This window comes from Heterodontus francisci, chromosome 4 (genome assembly GCF_036365525.1).
Source record: "Heterodontus francisci isolate sHetFra1 chromosome 4, sHetFra1.hap1, whole genome shotgun sequence".
NCBI lineage: Eukaryota > Metazoa > Chordata > Chondrichthyes > Heterodontiformes > Heterodontidae > Heterodontus > Heterodontus francisci.
This window is the reverse complement of record NC_090374.1, coordinates 31,696,750-31,713,945: the sequence shown is the minus strand read 5'-3', so window position 1 is coordinate 31,713,945 and position 17,196 is coordinate 31,696,750. Positions and strand designations below refer to the sequence as shown.

The following is a 17,196-nucleotide window of genomic DNA, read 5'->3' as shown; positions in this document are numbered from 1 at the left end:
GGCCGTATTGGATTTGCCCTACTTCTTGTGGACAGGACATGCCTGGGCAATTTTCCACATTGCCCAGTAGATGTCACTGTTGTAGCTGTACTGGAACAGCTTAGCTTGGGGAACAGCTAGTTCTGGAGCATAAGTCTTCAGTCGGTTTGCCAGAATGTTGTCAGGGCCCATAGCATTTGCAGTATCCAGTGCTTTTAGCCGTTTCTTGATATCACACAGAGTGAATCAGACTGGCTGAAGACTGACCACTATGATGCTGGGGAGCTCAGGAGGAAGCAGAGATGGATCATCCACTCGGCACTTCTGGCTGAAGATGGATGCAATGCTTCAGCTTTGTCTTTTGCACTGGTGTGCTGGGCACCCCCACCATTGAGAATTGGGATATTTGTGGAGCCGCCTCCTCCTCCTGTTCGTTGTTTTATTGTCCACCACCATTCATGACTGGATGTGACAGGACTGCAGAGCTTAGATCTGATACAAATAAAAGCAAAATTGTGGGATTGCTTAGCTGACCTTGGCGTGCTGCTTCTGCTTTTTGGCATGCAAGTAGTCCTGTGTTGTAGCTTCACCAGGCTGACACTTCCTTTTTAAGTATGCCTAGTGCCCTCCTGCTCTCTTCATTGAAACAGGGTTGGTCCCCCAGCTTGATGGTAATGGTGGAGTAGGGGATATGCCGGGCCATGAGGTTTCAGATTGTGGTTTAATACAATTCAGCTGCTGCTGACAGTCCATAGCGCCTCATGGATGCCCGGTTTTGAGTTGCTAGATCTATTTGAAATCTATCCCACTGAGCACGCTGGTAGTGCCACACAACACGATGGTCGTGCCACACAACACGATGGTCAGTACCCTCAATGTGAAGACAGGACTTTGTCTCCACAAGGACTGTGCGGTGGTCACTCCTACCAATACTGTCATCAACAGATGCATTGGCATCAGGTAGATTGGTGAGGATGAGGTCAAGTACGTTTTTCCCTCACCACCTGCTGCAGATCTAGTCTAGTAGGACTCAGGCAGCTCAGTCAGTAGTGGTGCTGCCGAGCCACTCTTGGTGATGGACATTGAAGTCCCGGAGTACATTCTGTGCCCTTGCTACCCTCAGTGTTTCTTCCAAGTGGCATTCAACATGCAGAAGGGTTGGGGGGGGTGGCGGGTGCTGCTTGCTGGTAGTCAGCAGGTTTCCTTGCCCATGTTTCACCTGATGCCATAAGACGTCATGGGGTCCGGAGTCAATTTTGAGGACTCCCAGGGCAACTCCCTCCCGACTGTATACTACTGTGCTGCCACCTCTGGTGGGTCTGTCCTTCCAGTGGGACAGGACATACCCAGGGATGGTGATGGTAGTGTCTGGGATATTGTCTGCAAGGTATGAATCCGTGAGTATAACTGTCAGGCTGATGCTTGACTAGTCTGTGGGACAGCTCTCCCAATTTTGGCACAAACCCCCAGATGTTAGTCAGGAGGAATTTGTCAGGTCAGCTGGGCTGGACTTGCCGTTGACATTTCCAGTGCCTTGGTTGATGCCGGCTAGTTCGTCCTGTTTCATTCCTTTCCTTAAACTTCTTAGTGGTTTGATACAACGGAGTGGCTTACAAGCCATTTCAGAGTGCATTTAAGAGTCAACCACATTACAGAAAAGCCTTCACTGTACAGATACTTACTTAAGACTGTCCCTAACCCAGGGGTCACATGGTGTATTAAATTGCAGCTCTTACACTGCTGGCCTGAAAACATAATCACATCTCTTAAAGGTGTACAGACACAACATACCCTATAAAAACCCTTCCATAATCCTGAAGCATCAGGTCACCCTCAGTCTTCTCTTTCTAGAGGAAAGAGCTGCAGCCTGCTTAATCTTTCTTGGTGGATATAACCTCACAGCTCTGGTCTCATTCTAGTAAATCTTTTTTGCACCATCTCCAGTGCTTCTATATCTTTTGTATAATATGGAGATCAGAACTGTTCAGAGTACTCCAAATGTGGTTTAACCAGGGTTCAATGCAAGTTTAACAACCACTCCGCTTTTCAATTCACAGAATCGTTACAACGCAGAAGGAGGCCATTCAGCCCATCATGTCCGTACCAGCTCTCTCAAAGAGCAATTCCCTCAGTTCCATTCCCCTGCTTTCTTCCCAAAACCCTACACATTCTTCCTTTTCATATAACTGTCAAATTCCCTTTTGAGTGCTTCAATTGAACCTGCCTTCACCACGTTCTCAGACAGCACATTCCAGACCTTAACCACTTGCTGCGATGAAAAAGCTTTTCCTCATGTCACTTTTGCTTCGCTTACCAAATACTTGAAATCTGTGCCCTCTCGTTCTCGATCCTTTCACAAGTGGGAACAGTTTCTCTCTATCTACTCTGTCCAGGCCTCTCTATCAATGAATACCTCTATCAGATCACCTCTCAGCTTTCTCCTCCAAGGAAAACAATCTTAACTCCTCCAATCTATCTTCAGAATTGAAATTACTCATCCCTGGAACCATTCTCGTGAATCTTTTCTGTACTCGCTCCAATGCCCTCACGTCTTTCCGAAAGTGCAGCACCCAGAACGGGACGCAATATTCCAGCTGAGGCCGAACTAGTATCTTATACATGTTCAACATAACTTCTTTGCTCTTGTACTCTATGCCCCTATTAATAAAGCCCAGGATACTGTATGTTTTATTAACCGCTCTCTCAACCTATCCTGCCACCTTCAATGACTTATGCAAAGAAACACCTAGCTCCCTCAGCTCCTGCACCCTGTTTAGGATTGTACCTTTTATTCTATATTGTCTCTCCATGTTCTTCCTACCAAAATGAATCACTTCACATTTCTCTGCATTGAACGTCATCTGCCACCTGTCTGCCCATTCCACCAACTTGTCTATGTCCTTTTCAAGTTTTACACTATCTTCCTTGCAGTTCACAATGCTTCCAAGTTTCGTATCATCTGCAAATTCCATCCCTCTATAATGAACCCCAGTGCTTTAATGACCTTATTAGCCCGTGCCACTACTTTTAGTGATTTATGTACCTGTACCTCCAGATCCCTCTGTTCTTCTATCCCATTTAGGCATTTACTTTACAAGGAGTTGCCTCCTTATTCTTCCAACCAAAATGTATTACCCTGCATTTATCTGTATTCAAGTTTATTTGCCAATTACATCCCCACTCTACAAGTTTCTTAATGTCTTCCTGTATTTTGAAGCAGCCCTTCTCTTTATTAACTTTGTGTCACCAGAAATTTGGAAATTTTACTTCTGATTCATGAATCCAAATCATTTATGTAAATGGTGATCAGTGGTCGTTGCACCGATCCCTGTGGAACACCACTTCTCACTTTTTGCCAGTCTGAGTACCTTTAACTTCTACTCTTGGGTTTCTGCTTTGTAGTCAGTTGGTTATCCATTTTGCTACTTGCCCCAATTCCACATGTACTGACTTTAGTCATGTGTACCATGTGGTACCTTATCAAAGCTCTTTTGGAAATCCAAATATATTATATCTACTACACTACATCTGTTACTCCATCAAAGAATTCAATAAGATTGGTCAAGCATGATCTTCCCTTTTGGAATCCGTGTTAACTACTCTTATATTTTCAGTTTCTAGATGTTTTTCGATTGCATCGTTGATTAAGAATTCCATTATCTCTCTGACCGTTAAGTTAATTTATTTACAGTTCCCTGGACATGTTCTAACTGCCTTTTTATATTTAGGAATCACATTAGCTTCCATCAGTCCTCTGGCACTATTCATTGTACTAATGAATTTTTAACTTAATATGCAGGGATATAATTCATCCGGACCAAGGATTTTATCCATAAAATAAAAGAATGGTTGCAGTACCGGAGGTCGTCATTTGGCCAATTGTATCTGTGCTGGCTCCCTGATGGAGCAATTCACTTAGTGCCAATACCCTGCCTTCTCCCCTGCACATTCTTCCTTTTCAGATAATAATTCAATTCCCTCTTAAATGCCTCAATTCAATGTGTCATCACACTCTCAGGCAGTGCATTCCAGATCCTAACCACTTGCTGCATGAACAAGTTTTCCCTCATGTCGCCTTTGCTTCTTTTGCAAATTACCTTAAATCTGTGCCTTCTGGTTCTCAGTTCTCTCCAAGGTTGGTTAGTTTATTATCTCCCCTCTTTCTATCTTAAATGTCTTTACATTCTTTTAGCTCTCTTCTTCTAATGTCATGTCCACTATGTTAGTTTCTCTGATAATCTGTTATTAAGTGTTGGTTGAGGATAAATATTGGCAAGGGCACCAGGAGAAATTATCTGCTGTCCTTCAGTATAGTGCCATGGGATCTTTTAAATCCAAATGAGGCGCCAGATGGGGTCTTGGTTTAATGTCTCATCTAAAAGACGACAATGCAGAACTCCTTCAGTACAGCACTGGAGTGTCAGCCTAATTTTATGCTCAATACCCAGGAGCAGGACTTGAACACCCAACCTTCTGTCTCAAAGGTGAGAGTGCTATCAATAAGCCAAGACTGATATAAGATTTCCAGAAAGTGAAGGACCAGATGCATCTTGTTTAACACTTCAAAGAACAAAGAACAGTACAGCACAGGAACAGGCCATTCGGCCCTCCAAGCCTGCACGGATCTTGATGCTGCCTAAACAAAACCTTCTGCATTTCCAGGGACAGTATCCCTCTATTCCCATCCTATTCATGTATTTGTCAAGATGCCTCTTAAACGTCGCTATCGTACCTGCTTCCACCACCTCCCCCGGCAGCAAGTTCCAGGCACTCACCACCCTCTGTGTAAAGAACTTGCCTCGCACATCCCCTCTAAACTTTGCCCCTCTCACCTTAAACCTATGTCCCCTAGTAACTGACTCTTCCACCCTGGGAAAAAGCTTCTGACTATTCACTCTGTCCATGCCGCTCATAACTTTGTAAACCTCTATCATGTCGCCCCTCCACCTCCGTCGTTCCAGTGAAAACAATCAGAGTTTTTCCAACCTCTCCTCATAGCTAATGCCCTCCAGACCAGGCAACATCCTGGTAAACCTCTTCTGCACCCTCTCCAAAGCCTCCACGTCCGTCTGGTAGTGTGGCGACCAGAATTGCACGCAGTATTATAAGTGTGGCCTAACTAAAGTTCTGTACATGACTGAAGCATGACTTGCCAATTTTTATACTCTATGCCCCGACCGATGAAGGCAAGCATGCTGTATGCCTTCTTGACTACCTTATCCACCTGCGTTGCCACTTTCAGTGACCTGTGGACCTCTACGCCCAGATCTCTCTGCCTGTCAATACTCCTAAGGGTTCTGCCATTTACTGTATATTTCCCACCTGCATTAGACCTTCCAAAATGCATTACCTCACATTTGTCCAGATTAAACTCCATCTGCCATTTCTCCGCCCAAGTCTCCAACCGATCTATATCCTGCCGTATCCTCTGACAATCCTCAACACTATCCGCAACTCCACCAACTTTTGTGTCGTCCGCAAACTTACTAATCAGACCAGCTACATTTTCCTCCAAATCATTTATATATACTACAAACAGCAAAGGTTCCAGCACTGATCCCTGCGGAACACCACTAGTCACATCCCTCCATTCAGAAAAACACCCTTCCACTGCTACCCTCTGTCTTCTATGACTAAGCCAGTTCTGTATCCATCTTGCCAGCTCACCTCTGATCCCGTGTGACTTCACCTTTTGTACCAGTCTGCCATGAGGGACCTTGTCAAAGGCTTTACTGAAGTCCATATAGATAACATCCACTGCCCTTCCTTCATCAATCATCTTTGTCACTTCCTCAAAAAACTCAATCAAATTAGTGAGACATGACCTCCCCTTCACAAAACCATGCTGCCTCTTGCTAATAAGTTTGTTTGTTTCCAAATGGGAGTAAATCCTGTCCCAAAGAATCCTCTCTAATAATTTCCCTACCACTGACGTCAGGCTCACTGGCCTATAACTTCCTGGATTATCCTTGCTACCCTTCTTAAACAAAGGAACAACATTGGCTATTCTCCAGTCCTCTGGGACCTCACCTGTAGCCAATGAGGATGCAAAGATTTCTGTCAAGGCCCCAGCAATTTCTTCCCTTGCCTCCCTCAGTATTCTGGGGTAGATCCCATCAGGCCCTGGGGACTTATCTACCTTAATGCTTTGCAAGACACCCAACACCTCCTCCTTTTTGATAATGAGATGACTGAGACTATCTACGCTCCCTTCCCTCGGCTCATCATCCACCAAGTCCTTCTCTTTGGTAAATACTGATGCAAAGTACTCATTTAGTACCTCGCCCATTTCCTCTGGCTCCACACGTAGATTCCCTTCTCTGTCCTCGAGTGGGCCAACCCTTTCCCTAGTTACCCTCTTGCTCTTTATATACATATAAAAAGCCTTGGGATTTTCCTTAATCCTGTTTGCCAATGACTTTTCATGACCCCTTTTAGCCCTCCTGACTCCTTGCTTCAGTTCCTTCCTACTGTCTTTATATTCCTCAAGGAATTTGTCTGTTCCGAGCCTTCCAGCCCTTACGAATGCTTCCTTTACCTCCTGTCCAAAACAGGAAAAAATTCAATTCAGCCCATCAGAAATTAATACAACATTTTGCTTTTGGTGCACAGACAAGATCACGTTAGAACTTGCTTTTAGTGTCCGAGTGCATGAATTGCAAAAGGTTAGTATGCAGGTGCAGCACGTAATTAGGAAAGCTAACAGAATGTTATTGTTTATCGTGAGGGGAATTGAATACAAAAATAGAGAGGTTATGCTTCAGCTATACAGGCCATTGGTGAGACTACATCTGGTCTACTGTGTACAATACTGGTCTCCTTATTTAAGGAAGGATGTAAATGTGTTGGAGACAGTACAGAGTAGGTTTACTAGACTAATGCCTGGAATGGGCGGGCTTGTCTTATGAGGAAAGATTGGACAGGCTAGGCTTGTATCCGCTGGAATAGAAGAGTAAAAGGCAACTTGATTGAAACATATAAGATCCTGAGGGGTCTTGACAGGGTGGATGTGGAAAGGATGTTTCCCCTTGTGGGAGAATCTAGAACTAGGGTCACTGTTTAAAAATAAGGGGTCGCCCATTTAAGACAGAGATGAGGAGAAACTTTTTCTCTCAGACGGTAGGCAGTCTTTGGAATTCTCTTCTTCAAAAGGCAGTGGAAGTAGAGTCTGAATATTTTTAAGGCAGAGGTAGATAGATTCTTGATAAGCAAGGGGATGGAAGATTATTGGGGTTGGTGGAAATGTTTTTTTTTTATTCATTCATGGGATGTGGGCGTCACTGGGTATGCCAGCATTTATTGCCCATCCCTAATTGCCCTCGAGAAGGTGGTGGTGAGCTGCCTTCTTGAACCGCTGCAGTCCATGTGAGGTAGTGTGGAGTAATCAGTTCAGCCATGAACTTATTGAATGGCGGAGCAGGCTCGAAGGGCCAATTGGCCTACTCTCAATTCGTATGTTTAAAGGTTCACGTTTACTGATAGTCACGTAATTCCAAACAAACACTGAAGATCTCCTGTTGCAACCCGAACAATGGCAATCCAAAATAGCTTGAGGCTGCAATTGTAGATTATCAAAGTCCAGTGGAACAAGACATAACTAAAATCATGCAGTATCAAAAGCCATGAAATGTAACTGCTGGAGCTGGTACTGTTTGAGTTACATATCAGTATTTCATCCAGAGGTGCTCCACAGACAAATTTAAGTTCTATATTCCATACAAGCCAAAGCACTGGCAAGCAAATATATTCCAGATGTCATATCAGCAGCATCGAGACTGTATCATTTTTGGTGTAGGTACTGAAGTTAAGGTATTACTTCAAAGAATGGTTTTATCAATGTTTCTTTCAGTGTTACAAAACATGTTCAAACTAACTCACTGCATAAGGAAAACGTTACAGTAAAATACTTTAGCACTAAGTCAACTCCAGAGAGCAATTAGAAATACATTGTACAAACTATCTGATCCCCTGTGGCATTGCTAGAGACCAATCAGCAATACGATACATATACATTTTCTTTAATGTAAGATTCCCAATGGCTTAGTAATTAAACACACCAAACCATAATATTCTATATATCACAGCAACATTGGCATCAATTTTTAAAACGTATCTCTCTCTCACTAGATATTCCTGGACACTTTTCATTTTTTTTTTAATGAAGCCTATAGGTAGACAATTGTATTTCTCATTTTGAAATTCCCAAGTTCTTACCTCTGACCCCTCAAATTAGGAGGCGAAAAGGAGCAAAAGCCCAGAGCACAGCCACCAGTGAATAACTGTCCTTTTCAGAGGGCTCATTAGAGACATTATCCATGAAGTCAGCCAAGGTAAAAATTGAACCTGAATTTTCTACTTAGGTGTTCAATGTTATTACAGGATTGCCACAATAATTGTACACTTTTAACAATGTTTTTTATTCAGTAGAGAAAAAAATCTAGAAGATACACTACCTTAATGTGGTTAAGCCAAAATATACAAAAAGTTCTTTGCCCAATGTCTTCACACCAGTATAAACCTTTCCTTTGAGGAGTTGGATTCCATCCTGAGAGGAAACATTCTGGCTGTTTACTTGAGTGATCTGAAGGAAAGCATCAAGGCAAAACACATCTTTAACTTTTTGCAGTTCAGATGAAAGATCACTGACCAGAAACATCAACTCTCTTTCTATCTCCACAGATGCTGCCTGACCTACTGGGTTTGCCATTTTTATAGCAAAACATGTCTTTCAAAATTCTAAATTCATTTTTTGTGCTTAAAGTGTTTGAATTGTCCAATAATTAAGCAACTTGACTTTGTCCTCATTTTAAAACCAGACAGCTGTCCTCATTTTTATATGGTATTTCAACTACCAACAATTTAAAGTCGAACAGCAAAAGTTAGGAACACAGGAGCAGTGGTAGGCCATTTATTCCTTCAAGCCTGATCATGGCTGTACCTTAACTCCATTTACCTGCCTTGATTCTGAGTTCTCAATAGCTTTGTCGAACAGAAATCTATCAATCTCAGTTTAAAATTTTTTAATTTACCTCCCCTCCACTGCTTTTTGGGCAAAGGGAGTTCCAGATTTCCACTAACCTTTGTGAGAAAGTGCTTCCTGACATTAAAATTAGAGCTGGGCTGCTCAGAGGTCAGGTTATGCCCCCATGTTACGACTCAGTCCCATTACTCCACACGTCACAGCATATTATTAGTGTCCTACCTACCAGAAAGTTAGCCAAATTAATCACTTTATTAACCACCAGAATAAAACACACCAAACCAGGTATCTTTAACAACAAATTAACTATTTATTAATAGACTAAATCTGAAACAATACTGAGATAAATCTACGTCTGAAAAGACTGTATAACTTCTTATTCCTCCTAACCTTCATGCACACACACATACATTCAAAAACCAATGGTTAACCAGTTCTAAAATGATGTTTTTAAAATTAGAGCTGTTTCATAGGAATAATAAAACAACTAGGTTGTAAGTCTTGGTTGGGTACTTTCCCAAATCAGTGAAGTGTCCCAGAGTCGAATAGCCAGATGCCACTCAAAGTTTCCAGGTGAGTTGAATGGATAGGCATTCAAGGCACTTTGGCTGCAGTAGACATCACACAGGTCTTTCAAAACAAGGAGTATAACAACAGGTCAATTTAGATTTTGAATTAGCAGTCTATCAGTAAAAACTTTACTGAGTTTCCAGAACTCCCAGAAACACAAAAGACAACAGAAAGTCACTTGTGAGGCAGAGACTACTTAGAGACCTTCAACAATGCAAAGATTCCTTTCCAAGGGTCGTTTTCTCTTTCGGCGAAACACAGCCTCTAAACCAACATAGATATTCTGCTGAGAGAGACACAAACCCTTCCTTCAAGGAGAGCACGCTTTGCTGGTCTGTCAGATCAAACCAGTTCTAGCCAGTCTTTACACAGTCAAACTGATACATATGGCATATGATCGCAACTTTCTTGCTGTTGCTTAGGAACAGGTTTGTAGCTCGCACACACTGTTCCCAGAGAATATTAAAACTTCTTTCAGTCTCAAAAGGCACAGATCCCCCCCCTTAGTTTTTAAAGAGAGAAAAAAAAACTCTTCCATGACACCCACCAGAGGGAAGTAGTTTCACCCTACCTACCCTACCAATCCCTTAATCATCTTAAAATACCTCTACTGGATCACCCCAGCACTAAACACAGTACTCCAGATGGGATCTAACAGAGCTTTAAACAACTGTAGCATAAATTACACCCATTTGAATTCCAGCCTGTTTGAAATGAAGGCGAACATTCTATTAGTCTTTTTTAATTCTGGATATGCACCATAAATCTCTCTGCTCCTGCAGAGTTCTTAGAATCTCACAGTTTCTTAAATACTCTGATCCATCATTGACATCCAACATGGATGCCCTCACACTTCCCCACATTGAACTCTATCTGCAGTTTTGCCCACTCACTTAATCTTTCAATGCCCTTTGTGACTTTCTGCCCCCACCCAGACTATTTGCTCTGCTATCTAGCTTGGTGTCATCAACAAACTTTTGTCTAAGTCATTTATAAATCTAGTGACAGGCCAGGACACCAAAACCGATCCCTGGGAAGGGACCACAAGTCATATCCTGCCAATTTGAGTATATCGCAGCACAGGCACACTGGGAAAAATGGCCTTCTCCTACACCATTTCATTTTATAACTATACATACAAGTTTCTGCCCTTATCTACACTATTTAATGTATATTTAGAACCTCTGTATAATTGTTTATTATAGTGCCTCCATTAATATGTCCAGATATTATAGTGATGATTTATATACTGCTTGTTTGAGCATTTATATGATGAACTATGATGAGCATGTATACACTGTGTATATTTCACACCTGTATGTTTTTTACTCATTCATGGGATGTGGGTGTCGCTGGCATTTATTGCCCATCTCTAATTGCCCTTGAGGTGGCGGCAGTGAGCTGCCTTCTTAGAAGATTCATAACAGGAGGGGTAGACCCTCAAGCCTGCTCCGCTATTCAATAAGATCATGGTTAAACTGATTGTGGCCTTAACTCCACTTTCCTGCCAACCCACCCCTCCAGCCCGAACTCACTTGTCGATCAGAAATCTGTCTAACAGATCTGCCTTGAAATGCTGAAATCTGTGTGGTGTAGGTACATGCACAGTGCTGCTGGGGAGGGAGTTCCAGGATTTTGGCCCATGACAGTGAAGGAACAGCACTATCGTCCCAAGTCAGGATGGTGTTTGACTTGGAGGGGAACTTGCAGTTGGTGGTGTTCCCATATGCTTGCTTCCCTTGTTCGTGTAGATAACAAGGGTCAAGGGTGGGAAGATACTGCAGTACACCCTGTAGATGGTGCTACCACTTATGCCCGAGTGGTGCAGGGAGTGAATGTTTAAGGAGGTGGAGGGGTGCCAATCAAGTGGGTTGCTTTGTCCTGGATGGTGTTGAACTGCACTCATCCAGGCAAGTGGAGAGTATTCCATCACATTTCTGACTTGTGCCTCGTAGATGATAGACAGACATTGGGGAGTCAGGCGGTCATAGAGTTATACAGCACAGAAACAGGCCCACCGTGTCCGCGCCAGCCATCAAGCCTAACTATTCTAATCCTATTTTCCAGCACTTGGCCCGTAGTCTTGTATGCTATGGCGTTTCAAGTGCTCATCTCAATACTTCTTAAATGTTGTGAGGGTTCCTGTCTCTACCACCCCTTCAGGCAGTGTGTTCCAGATTCCACCACCCTCTTGGTGAAAAATATTTTCCTCAAATCCCCTCTCTTCCTCCTGACCCTTACCTTATTTATAACAGCCCCTGGTTATTGATACCTCCGCTAAGGGGAAAAAGTTTATTCTTATCTACCCTATCTATGCCCCTCATAATTTTGTATATTTCAATCAGGTCCCCCCTCAGTCTTCTCTGCTCCAAGGAAAACAACCCCAGCCTATCCAGTCTCTCTTCATAGCTGAAATGCTCCAGCCCAGGCAACATCCTGGTGAATCTCCTCTGCACCCGCTCCAGTGCAATCACACCCTTCCTATAATGTGGTGACCAGAACTGTACACAGTACTCCAGCTGTGGCCTAACTAGCGTTTTATACAGCTCCATCATAACCTCCTTGCTCTTATATTCTATGCCTCGGCTAATAAAGGCAAGTATCCCATATGCCTTCTTAACCACCTTGTGCTGCTGCCTTCAATGATCTATGAACAAGTACACCAAGGTCTCTCTGTACTTCCTAGGGTCCTACCATCCACTGTATATTCCCTTGCCTTGTTAGTCCTCCCAAAATGCATCACCTCACATTTCTCAGGATTCAAATTCCATTTGCCACAGCTCTGCCCATCTATATTGTCCTGCAATCCAAGGCTTTCCTCCTCACTATTTACAACACCACCAATTTACTTACCACAGAACTCCCAGCCTCTGACCTGTTCTTGTAGCCACAGAATTTATATGGTTGGCCCAGTTTAGTTTCTGGTCAATCATAACCCCCAGGACATTGATGGTAGGAGATTCAACGATAGTAACAATATTGAATATCAAGGGGAGATGGTTAGAGCTTCTCTTGTTGGAGATAGTCATTGCCTGGCACTTGTCTGGCACAAATGTTACTTGCCACTTATCAGCCCAAGCCTGACTGTTGTCCAGGTCTTGCTGCATGCAGGCACAGACTGCTTCATTATCTGAGGAGTTGTGAATGATACTGAACACTGCAACAAACATCCCCACTTCTGACCTTAGGATAGAGGAAAGATCACAGATGAAGCAGCTGAAGATGGTTGGGCCTCGGAAACTACCTTGAGGAACTACTACAGTAGTGTCCTGGGGCTAAGATGATTGGCCTCCAACAGCCACAACCATCTTTTGTGCTAGGTATGACTCCAACCAGTGAAGAGTTTCCCCCGATTGTTTATTATACAAGGTCTGCAGTAATATGTCTGTATATTGACAGCCTCCATGCCTAGACTGTGTATTTGTACAGTCTCCATGTCTATACTACTATGATGATGCCCGCAATAATTCTATATCTACTTTCCGTCTCTGCACTCACCAGTCTCCCTCTCAGCTCCACAACTCGCTGTCCTTCCCTCACTCGGCTCCTGATTTTCTCCCCGTTTAACGTGCAGCCAGGCCCTTCCACCATGACGAACTGTCTGTCAGCCACAGAGACAAGATGGAAAACCCGCCAAAACAGTCGAACGATGAAAGCCGCTGGTACGCATGCGCCTCCGGCCCCGAACGCCGCCAGATTCAAAACGTAACGGGCACGCGCGGGGCGGGGCCTGTGTAAGGTCTCGCGAGAATGAGCTCAGGCGAAGGGAGGGGAGGGGAGAGGAGAGGAGGAGAGGGGTGGGTACGGGAGGGAGGACGCCTAGGTCGCTGTTGGAGCCTGAGCTTTGCAAACTCAGTTGAGGAATGTATTCAGACTGCTACAAGAAGACCGCATCTTCAGATCCCTTAATTGTAATATGCTATGGGTGTAAGTATATGTGCCCCCCAAAAGAGCAAGGGGGGGGCGGGGGTAAAGGATAAAATGGAGTGGGAGGCTTGGGGGGGCTTTTCCCAACCCACTCCCGCCTCCACCTGTAGATTACACGGGGCGGCGGGAGCGGGAAACTGCCTGTTTGCCCCAGACCAATCAAGGGCCTTAAATGACCACTTAAGACCCTCTGCCCGCCACCACAGGGATTTTACCATTGGCAGGCGGGCGGCCAGGACATGAGAAAAGCCACCTGTAAAACGTAGGCAGCCTTCTGCTGGCCTGGGATGTTGCCCTCCTGATCAGGCATCCTGTGCCCATTGGAGGGCTGCCTCCGATGCCCCAACCACCCCCAACGCCCAACATGCCCCCCGTCCCCCCAACTGACCACCCTTGCCTTGCTGGTGCCCAACCGATTACCCCCAGCGAGGCCCCAAAAACTTACCTTTTTTTTGTTCTCTCCATCATCTTGACGACGAAGCTAGGTTGCAATCCCAGCAGTGGCTACCATTCCCAGTGGCGCTGCTGAGTGGAAGAGCTGCCGGCCCCGCTGATTGGCTGGCAGCTCCATTAGGCCGGACTTTCTGCCTCATTGAGGTGGAAGTCCCGCCTAAGACCAATTAAGGGCCCGGGGATCGTAAAATCCGAACTGCATCCCTGGCGGAAGCGGGATTGGCACTGACTTTTGGGTCAGTGGGCGGCTCCCATCTGACCAGCACAAAATTCTGCCCTGTGTCTTCAAATTCTCCCAGAGCATTTTACCAGCCTGCTATTGCTGTGGTCTTCTTTTTCTCCCCCACACATAACTTGCAATTATATCACACCTTTATTAAAGTAAATTCTTCTTCTTAGGCAGTCCCTTGGGACTGAGGGTGACTTGCTTCTGCTCTGGCTCGGCGCGTTCTAATATGTCTAACGTGTCCGATGCACAAACCGCAGACTCCACCATATATCAGGTGGGGAGTGTTTGAAAAGCCTGTGCCCTCCTTCTGCAGCCTGGACTTGGCCTCCACCTGCTCTTGTCGAAATCTCAGGAGGTGCTAGGTATGTTCCTGAAAACACTTTCTCCACTTTGAGCAGTCAAAGGAAGGGACTCCCATGAGCCGGTGGGTTTTTGGATTTCTTCAGGAATACTTTGAGAACTTCACTAAAGGATTTCCTCTGTTCTCCTGGGTGTCTTTTGCTGCAGCAAAGCTCAGAATAGAGGTATGGCATCCCAAGGCGCTTCACAAGATAGGCATTTATCAGACTCAATTTGACACTGAGCCCCATAAGGGCGTATTAGGTGACCAAATGCTTGGTCAAGTGAAGGTTTTACGGAGCATTTTATAGAAGGACAGAGATAGAGAGGCAGCGAGATTTAGGGAGAGAATTCCAGAGCTTAGGACCTGGACAGCTGAAGGCACGGCCGCCAGTGGTAGAGCCATTAAGATCAGCAGTGCACAAGTTGTCAAAATTGGAGGGTGATAGGACTGGAAGAGGTTACAGAGATAAAGAGGGATTTGAAAACAAGGTGAGCATTTTTAAATCGAGATGTTGCTCAACCGGGAGCGAATAGGTCAGCAGGCATAGGGTTGATGGGTGAACGGGACTTGGTGCGAGTTAAGAGACAGGCAACAAAATGAGTGATTCTTGGTAAATCTAAAATAAGTTTGTATATATTTGAGTGTTTAATATAGTTTATAGTATTGCCATCTTTTGCCAAATTCATCATCAAAGGGAGCAGGGCCATGGTTCAAACGCTGACATTTTCGATGATGAAAATTAATTGAAAATTTTTATAGTGGGAGGGTTGCGCTGTCTCCTCATCAGCTGCTGTGAACCAATGAGCAAGCATTCCCTCAGAGTTTGGAGCAGCTTCTGCTTCAAAAGACATTCTCCTCAGGGTGCACACCTCCAGGCCAGTAGATGCTGGTGGTGAAGAGCATCGGGTTTTCGGCACCTGGAAGTCCCTTCGGGGACAGGAGCAGTGTCATTGGTGGGCTTGGGTAGTGGAGCCAAAGATCCATGGACAGCAGGCTGAAGCATGGGTAGGTGAAGAAAGATCTGGAGCGATTGGCTGAAGGCCCCAGAGAGTGAGAAGCCCTGAGATGCTGAAGAGGCCTCTGGTGATCTAGATATCCAGCTAATCTGTGGCTCATGGTTTCAAGTGAAACGAGCAACAGGGAGGCCACGAATGCACTTGCTCTCAACTTTGTTCTTGTGGTGCTGCAGGTACAATAATTCTAAAAGCGGGTAGGCGGTGGCGTAGAGGTATTATCTCTGGACTAGTAACCCAGAGACCCAGGGTATTTCTCTTGGGACAATCCCACCACAGCAGAAGGTGGAATTTGAATTTAATTAATAAATCTGGAATTAAAAGCTAGTCCAAAGATGGCCATGAAACCATTGTCAAATGTTGTAAAAACCCATCTGGTTCACTAATGTCCTGTGGGAAGGAAATCTACTGTCCTTACCTGGTCTGGCCTACATGTGACTCCAGACCCACAGCAATGTGGTTAACTCTTACATGCCCTCTGAAATGGCTTAGCAAGCCACTCAGTTGTACCTAACCACGACAAAGTCAATAAAAAGGAATGAAACCGGACGGACCACCCAGCATCGACCTAGGCTCCGGAAACGACAACAGCAAACCCAGCCCTGTCAACCCTGCAAAGTCCTCCTTACTAACATCTGGGGGCTTGTGCCAAAGTTGGGAGAGCTGTCCCACAGAATAGTCAAGCGACAGCCTGACATAGTCATACTCACGGAATCATACCTTACAGACAATGTCCCTGACACTGCAGTCACTATCCCTGGGTATATCCTGACCCACTGGCAGGACAGACCCAGCAGAGGTGGCGGGACAGTGGTCTACAGTACGGAGGGAGTTGCTCTGGGAGTCCTCAACATCGACTCCGGACCCCATGAAGTCTCATGGCATCAGGTCAAACATGGGCAAGGTAACCTCCTACTGATTACCACCTACTGCCCTCCCTCAGCTGATGAGTCAGTACTCCTCCATGTTGAACACCACTTGGAGGAAGCACTGAGGGTGGCAAGGGCACAAAATGTACTCTGGGTGGGGGATTTCAATGTCCATCACCAAGAGTTTCTCGGTAGCACCACTACTGACCGAGCTGGCTGAGTACTGAAGGACAGAGCTGCTAGACTGGGTCTGTGGCAGGTGGTGGGGGAACCAACACGAGGGAAAAACATACTTGATCTTGTCCTCACCAATCTGCCTGCCACAGATGCTTCTGTCCATGACTATATTGGTAGGAGTGACCACCGCACAGTCCTTGTGGAGTCCCGCCTTCACATTGAGGATACCATCCATCGTGTTGTGTGGCACTATCACCGTGCTAAATGGGATAGATTTCGAACAGATCTAGCAATGCAAAACTGGGCATCCATGAGGCGCTATGGGCCATCAGCAGCAGCAGAATTGTACTCAACCACAATCTGTAACCTCATGGCCCGGCATATCCCCCACTCTACCATTACCATCAAGCCAGGAGACCAACCCTGGTTCAATGAAGAGTGCAGGAGGGCATGCCAGGAGCAGCACCAGGCATACCTCAAAATGAGGTGTCAACCTGGTGAAGCTCCAACCCAGGACTACTTGCATGCCAAACTGCATAAGCAGCATGCAATAGACAGAGCTAAGCTCTGCAGTCCTGCCACATCCAGTCGTCAATGGTGGTGGACAATTAAACAACTAACTGGAGGAGGTGTCTCCACAAATATCCCCATCCTGA

At 45.1% G+C, this 17,196-nt stretch overlaps 1 protein-coding gene across 2 annotated transcripts in view; it reads right to left on the bottom strand.

Moving 5' to 3' along the window:
• neil3 (nei-like DNA glycosylase 3) overlaps positions 1 to 13,176 on the bottom strand; it is a 96,243-nt gene extending 83,067 nt beyond the window's left edge. Inside the window, exons 1-2 of one of the 2 annotated variants that reach the window (XM_068029325.1) lie at positions 13,028 to 13,176; positions 8,433 to 8,560 (exon numbers count right to left, since the gene is read on the bottom strand). In XM_068029325.1, coding sequence (XP_067885426.1) covers positions 8,433 to 8,560; positions 13,028 to 13,120 — 221 coding nt within the window. In that variant the 5' untranslated portion in view covers positions 13,121 to 13,176. The remainder of the gene's footprint in view (positions 1 to 8,432; positions 8,561 to 13,027) is intronic. The other variant, XM_068029326.1, reaches the window with a different exon arrangement.
• Positions 13,177 to 17,196: the final 4,020 nt, after the last annotated feature.